Source organism: Littorina saxatilis, unplaced genomic scaffold (genome assembly GCF_037325665.1).
Source record: "Littorina saxatilis isolate snail1 unplaced genomic scaffold, US_GU_Lsax_2.0 scaffold_149, whole genome shotgun sequence".
In the NCBI taxonomy this organism is placed as follows: Eukaryota; Metazoa; Mollusca; class Gastropoda; order Littorinimorpha; family Littorinidae; genus Littorina; species Littorina saxatilis.
This window is the reverse complement of record NW_027129425.1, coordinates 212,501-220,000: the sequence shown is the minus strand read 5'-3', so window position 1 is coordinate 220,000 and position 7,500 is coordinate 212,501. Positions and strand designations below refer to the sequence as shown.

The window sequence follows — 7,500 nt, the reverse complement described above, 5'->3', positions numbered from 1 at the left end:
TGTATTGTGTTATTGAAGAAGGAATGATGTGTTTTTTGTTGTTAGAGAATTTAGCTTTGGATATTTGAAATTGCTTTTGTCCATATATGCTGACGGCGTGCATTCTGTGTTTTACAGAGTGGGCGGAATGTGCGACGGGGTTCGTTAGATTAGGTTCGTTAGACGGGGTTCGTTAGATTAGGTTCGTTAGACGGGGTTCGTTAGATTAGGTTCGTTAGACGGGGTTCGTTAGATTAAGTTCGTTAGACGGGGTTCGTTAGATTAGGTTCGTTAGACGGGGTTCGTTCGATTGGGTTTGTTAGATTGGTTTTTTTTCTTGTATTTTTTAGGTTGGTTTTTTCAGACTTTGTTTTTTTAGATTAGAGTTTCATTGGGTCTCTTGCTTTTTTGGAGTATAGTTCTAGAGTGAGGATCTAGAGTGTAGTTCTAGAGTATAGTTCTGGAGTGAGGATCTAGAGTATAGTTCTTGAGTATAGTTCTAGAGTGGGGATCTAGAGTATAGTTCTAGAGTGGGGATCTAGACTATAGTTCTAGAGTGAGGATCTAGAGTGAGGATCTAGAGTGTAGTTCTAGAGTATAGTTCTGGAGTGAGGATCTAGAGTATAGTTCTTGAGTATAGTTCTAGAGTGAGGATCTAGAGTATAGTTCTGGAGTATAGTTTTAGAGTATAGTTTTATAGTGGGGATTTAGAGTATTGTTCTGGTTTGTTCTAGTTTTAGAGAGTAGAATATATTGAAGTTTTTATTGAATGTAAACCCCCGTTTTCTACACATTTCCCAACAACATCATTTGGAAATTAAAGAACCTATTAATTTAACCTGTGTCAGCTTGTTTTGATTGTTTGAGTTTTGAGAGAAGAGGGGCACACTGTTACACCTATAACAAAGATGTGATTATGTATAGAATTATGTCATTGCCTCGAATTTCAAAATAAATCATTCTCGACAATGTAACAAATTATTTACCCCAACTCCAAGAATTGACCTGTAAAAGTCCAGTCTTTCATATTCTGACGCACTTATGTGGAACTCCATTCCTAATATAATTAAATTACAAATCCACGAAACATCTTTCAAGGAACATTACATGCTGTTTCTCTTGCAAAACTTGTTAGAAATATTATTAAGCAGCTGGCGAAATATCACTGTACTCTGTGATTGTATTGAAACACATGATTCTATATAATGCACGATGGACATTTTTAAACAAACAAATATTTCGTTGTTATATATAATGTTCAAGCATAGCTAAAACAATCAAAATGCATCTTAAAATGTCTTATTGGTTGCTTGACATGTTATAATTATGTATCAATCCGTTTACTGATCATTATACATGTAGTGGAAGGAATAACCATTCCAGTCATACTAGTCTTAAAATATCATCACATAAAATTATATCTGCACTAAACTTTCAGATTCCTAGAGAGAGAGAGAGAGATGACGATGATGATGATGATGATGATGATGGAACTTTATTTTTCAAAGAGAGAGAGAGAGAGAGAGAGAGAGGGGGGGAGAGAGAGACAGAGAAAGAGAGACATAAAGAGGGAGGGAGAGAGAGAGAGAGAGAGAGAGAGAGAGAGAGAGAGAGAGAGAGAGAGAGAGAGAGAGAGAGAGAGAGAGAGAGAAAGAGAGAGTTACCATGGTTGAATTGTAGTGGCAAGCATCACACCGAACTGCGACACCAGAAGAGCAACTTCCATTGTCCGACCTGAGCTGAACAGTGTAGCCCATGATCTCTCCGTTCGGTTTTAATGGTTTTGTCCATGAAATCTGGACCCATCTGCTCCCATTTGAAATGAGTTTCCCTCCGAATACTTCTCCAGCCTCTGTAAGTCAAACAAACCTGTTTTGTGAAAGCAGCACAGAGAGAGAGAGAGAGAGAGAGAGAGAGAAGAGAGAGAGAGAGAGAGAGAGAGAAGAGAGAGAAGAGAGAGAGAGAGAGAGAGAGAGAGAGAGAGAGAGAGAGAGAGAGAGAGAGAGAGAGAGAGAGAGAGAGAGAGAGAGAGAGAGAGAGAGAGGTGACTACTCTCCTTTGCACACCAACAATTTCGCTAGGGTGTAAATATGATTCTTCTTCTTCTTCTTCTTGTCGATCGCCTGTCACACTTGGAGGTCAGCTCTTGAGATGAAGTGTGTGGTCCTCCGCAGAGCATCAGCAGGCTCGTGTCACTTCTCCTGGAGGGTCCTTTGCCTTGGCCGGGTCTCTGATCTCAAGGTTTGGGGTCAATGTTAAACTCGAAAATGATCCGCAACCATGGTTTTAAGTTAGGTCAATGTAAATAGGAGAACTGTTTCCACAGCAATTCAAACTCTTCAGCATAAAATTCTCAATTCCGTATATCGATTTATTTTTTCTTCATTCCTGGAAATCATCGATAAGGCCAGCCGACAAAACCTGCGTAAACTTATATATTCAAATCTGTCAAGCAAATAGATGCAAGTTAGACCTGCTCCCAGGGGCAGAAATGAAAGACGCAGCGACAACAGAGAAGGAGTGCGATGAGAAACTACAGTCTGCAAGCATTACCTAAACGTAGCGCTTGAATGTGACTTATATCAATAAATCAACGTTCAAACTTGGTTTTATGGCAATCCTGGTGTGTGCAGGTGTGGTGACATCTTCTTACATTGCGTATGTACATTGAATATTTGTCCAGTTATAAATAAGCATTTCAATACGGCACGGAGCCATCGACGTGGTTTTTTTCAGTATCAGGGAGAACTGTTCAGCATAATATCCCCGTTTCATTTGCCAAACATTTATCGGAAAATCCTTCCAAAATTCGCTTGCTGTGTGCGTATACACAGCACTTGTAGAGATATCGGCCGTATCGCTCCCCAAAACAACAACAACAAAAACAACAAAACAACAACAACAACAACAACAAAACAACAACAACAACAAAAACAACAACAACCAACAAACCAACCATAAAATAACCCACCCGTCATATTAGTATGTCAAGTCACTCTAATCCAACTCACGTTGAGCGCTGACTCTGAAGTTGCCAGTCCTGCTCTTACTCGGGATGTTCCCGCTAAAAGCTGTCATCGTCACATTGTAATGCTCCCCGGGAGTCAAGCCGACGAAAAGCGCGATGACTTTTGTATCTGCAACAGTCACGTTCGACGCATTCGTTGTCGTTCCATCCTTAGTAACGATCACAGTATAGCTTTCCACACGCCCAGCAGAAGGTGTAAATTCAACCGTGACGTTACCACCTTCGGAATTGGCGCTCGACAACGACCCTGGTTGAGCTGGTTCTGAAAATACAGTAAAATAGCTTTAAAGCATTCAGAGTTTACCTCCAACTGATTACATGCAACCATACAGAGGGGTGACAAAAATGTTGCTTACTCGAGGTCGACAAACTACAAACTAAAATTTGGAGCGTTGCGCGAAAATTTGCTTCGTCGAAACAAACGGAGCGACTCATAATGTCACATGGTGACAGTAGGGCCTACTGTGACATGATGATATGACTTTTGTGAGGACTATATAAGTCTCTCTGTGTGTGTGTGTGTGTGTGTGTGTGTGTGTGTGTGTGTGTGTGTGCGTGTGTGTGTTTGTGTCATGTGTGTATACTGTGTGTGTGTGTGTGTGTGTGTGTGTGTGTGTGTGCGGGTGTGTGTGTGCGTGTGTGTGTGTGTTTGTGTTTGTGAGAAAGATAGGGAGGGAGAATAATAATAATAATAAAGATAGCTTATATAGCGCCGCTTCACAAATTTAACTATGCTCTTAGCGCTGTACATCGAGATATAACAATTTCAATAATATAAATACAAAGATGATATTATAATAATACACATTTACAAATATCACTCACGTGCATACATCCTCGTGCACACCACGCGCATACACACTCCCACTCATTAACAAGTGCTTCCATCCCCCTGCCACTGAGATGTTCATATACCCCCCTGGACAAGCTCACACCATGTCCGTCTCCTCTCTGGACTGTACATACACTCAGCAAGAAAAGGAAAGACTAAATGCAAATTTCATACAGAACCCTATAGCTCAATCAAAGCTGAAGCAACTATTCAAAAAAAGACACATTCAAACAACAAATCTAACTTCACCTCTAACAGTCTATAAAGATGGCAGGACAATTTACAAGGATTCGCGAAAAAGGTGCGTTTTAAGGGAACTGCGGAAAGAGTCCTTAGAAGCAGAATGGCGAACGGAGGAAGGGAGAGAATTCCAGACAATGGCAGCCGCAGAAGCAAACGAGCGATTTCCAAAAGAAGGCAAGCTTCGCTCGAGTTTCCAGTTTGCGACTGTCAGCGCGTGAGCGGAGGTTGTAGTCAGAGGGATTGTCATATGTGACGAGCAGTTCCTTGAGGTATTTAGGGCCATCTTCAAATTTGGCAGAGAAACAGATACAAGCAAGCTTGTATCTGATACGAGCGGACACGGGAAGCCAATGAAGGGAACGAAGAAGTGGTGTGACATGATCAAACTTCTTAGAACGATATATCAATTTGGCGGCAGAGTTTTGTACCTTTTGGAGTGACTCGACAAGTTTTTGATCACAGCCATAGAACAGGCTGTTGCAATAGTCTATTCTGGATAGAACTAGAGAACAGGCTAGAGTTTGAGCGGCTTGGGGGGTAAGATAGTGGCGGATAGAACTGATTTTCCTTACGTTACAGAAGATACAGAAGTCAGTCAGAAGTCAGAACTTTATTTTTACAAGGTTAACCGCTTAAACAAATACTTAAAGGCACAGTAAGCCTCCCTCACAGATACTGTCAGGCTTTCACACACAGTACAAACACCCTTTCATTGAAACACTCACCGCTTGAGAACATCCTATGTGCCCTCCGTTATTTTTGCGTGGTTTATCTTACCCCTGAGCCATCGTGAACCCGTGTGATCCAGTTTCCCTTTTTCACAATGCAGTCGTCAGCTTGTAATTTGAATGCGGCTCGCTGTGAGCTTATCTGCAATAGCGCGTTATTATGTACCTCTGACTATGCACGAAACAAACGGCCGTGGTTCACAAGAACTCTAGCGGTGGCTTTTGACTGTTCAGAGGAACTGGTGATAGGCATAAACCGTCGTCTGCTACGAGAACCACGACCTTGTGTGACCCTGCTTCCGGGCTTTTCTTTTTTCAAACTTTCAAAACTTCGAATTTTATTGATCTAGTCTTGATGAAAAAAGAATTCTTTTATGATTTAAGAATGTTTGGCGAAGACTTTAGGCAAGAGTGTGTATGTCTTATGTCTGTCTGCTTCACTTATCCTCTTACCTGTCTGTCACCCTGTCCAATCTTATGGGTGTAGGGGTGTATTGTATTTTAGTGACTTTTGATTATTGTTGGGTGGAACTTCAAGAAGAATCTATTATTTGTATTATTATCTAAGAGTATACATTATAAATGATACCACCACCATCATTACCCCTCCTCTCTCTCTCTCTCTCTCTCTCTCTCTCTCTCTCTCTCTCTCTCTCTCTCTCTCTCTCTCTCTCTCTCTTTCTCTCTATCTCTTTCTTTTTATCAGTATTGTAATCTGCATGTTATGTCATGTTCCGGCCTTACTTGTAAGCGAACGGTATGTTATATGTTCGTCTGTCTGTTATGTCCTAATGTTGTGTATATATATGTCTTGTATACTTGCCATTTACATATTTATTATACATGTTGAAGGATGAATTATGATACATTGTAGACGGATGCTTGTTCATTGATTAAAAGCCCCACAATGATGTGCTTGGCAAATACAAAAAAAAAGAAAAAAAAAAGGGTTTGTGTAACAAGCTGTCAATTTATTATTTTGATTTTAAAAGTTAGATCTAGCGCCAAAACGCACCACGGTCCGATTGTGTGAGGAGACAATCCGCATAATTATTTCTTTGAAAATTGCTCGCTCTTTACGTAGGGCACCTAGGATGTTCCCGTTCGATGAGCGTTTAAATGGAAGGGTGTTTGTACTGTGTGTAACAGCCTGACAGTATCTGTGATGGTTTACGAGAGGCTTACTGTGCCTTTAACATATAATATCTACTAAAGAAGCATACAAATGGAACGAATTGATAGATGAAAAATGCTAAATGCAACCAATATAAAAGGGAAACAAAAATTGATACGGAGAAAGTTAGAAAGACCACAATAAAGAAGAGAGGTAATGAATCAGCGCGTATTTGATCAAAACTTGACTAAATGTAAAATAAATAGACCATAACAATATGCGACTTATTACTCACTTGTGTACACTGTTTCAGCGGCAGAAGTTGCCATGGCGTAATCATTTGCAGTGTGACCAGGATTCCTGGGGACCCTGGTGGTGACGGTGACCGTGTAGGTGTTGCCTGGGTCAAGCCCCGAGAAGGTGTAGGTTGTGGTTATACCCCAGGATGTGATGGTGTTTGGGTTGAGCGTCGCCCGGTACTGGACGTCAGAAGGAACGTTGTTCGGTGCGTTCCATTTCACTGCTATGCTTGTTTCCATGTAGCCATCAGGAGGATCCATACCCAGACCTGTAACTTTCAGCTGCGTAGCTGAAAAAGGCCATTGCAATGAATATAATAATAAATGCAACGGTTGTAGTCAAAAACCAATCGAAGTTGACAAAACATGAGAAGCCGTTTCACAAGAAATATTTTAACAATGATTGCTTGAGTAAAGCCAACATCTAGAATATGAATGTAAAAAAAAAATTGTCATATTGAATGTATAGCACGAGCCGAGAAATAACACATTCAAAAGAAGAGAAAAGCCTGCCCGATTGAAGATCTACACAAGTTCCTAAAGGAAACAGAGATCCAAAAGTTCAATATTAGGACTACCGGAAAGGTTGTGTTCCTGTAATTAGCGTAAGATAGAGATTCATGGCGACCTGTCTCGCTAGGTGTGTGTGTGTGTGCGTGCGTGTGTGTATGTGTGTGTGTGTGTGTGTGCGTGTCCGTGTGTGTGTGTGTCACGATTTAGTGACATGGATTGAGAAAGTGTCACTCTGTGGGGTGCCTTCTCTTGACCAATTGCGATAGAAAGCGCCTGTGCTTTCTGTCAACGGCTGGGTTTTAGCTGACCGAGCATAGCGAACACGGGAATTTCGTGTCGCACGGATTTCACGTGGGTGATTTCTGCTGTCGGGGCAAAACTGGCGATAGCTGAACTTGGAACGTGACAAGGTGAGTCACGTGATTTTGTCAAGGTTGTCTGTGTGAGACATGTTAACTGGACACTCGAAACTCAGCAGCGAGAGAGAAGCGTCGGTGTCTTAATTCTCCTACAAGTTTGATGGTCTTCAACACGTTTAAATACTCCACTGTATATCAACGTGCCGTGCTGCTTGCCAGTCGGGCTTCGGGGAACTCCAAGGACAGACCACCTTCTCTTTGTTTACATGCTGACTGACAGTCGGGGCGTCAAAGTTTCTTCGCTGTGCGGTAAAGGTTTTTTCACCGCATAAGGATTCAGCGCAAGAGTGAGAATGGCGGGTTTACCGTTGACGAACGGGTGCCATTCAAAAGGAAGCGGATTCG

The 7,500-nt window shown here is 41.5% G+C and overlaps 1 protein-coding gene across 1 annotated transcript in view; it reads right to left on the bottom strand.

Annotated features, from left to right (window-relative positions):
* LOC138957691 (receptor-type tyrosine-protein phosphatase eta-like) overlaps positions 1-7,500 on the bottom strand; it is a 20,535-nt gene that overhangs the window by 7,437 nt on the left and 5,598 nt on the right. Inside the window, exons 4-6 of the mRNA XM_070328751.1 lie at positions 6,220-6,513; positions 2,991-3,269; positions 1,644-1,831 (exon numbers count right to left, since the gene is read on the bottom strand). Of these exons, the coding sequence (XP_070184852.1) occupies positions 1,644-1,831; positions 2,991-3,269; positions 6,220-6,513 (761 nt within the window). The remainder of the gene's footprint in view (positions 1-1,643; positions 1,832-2,990; positions 3,270-6,219; positions 6,514-7,500) is intronic.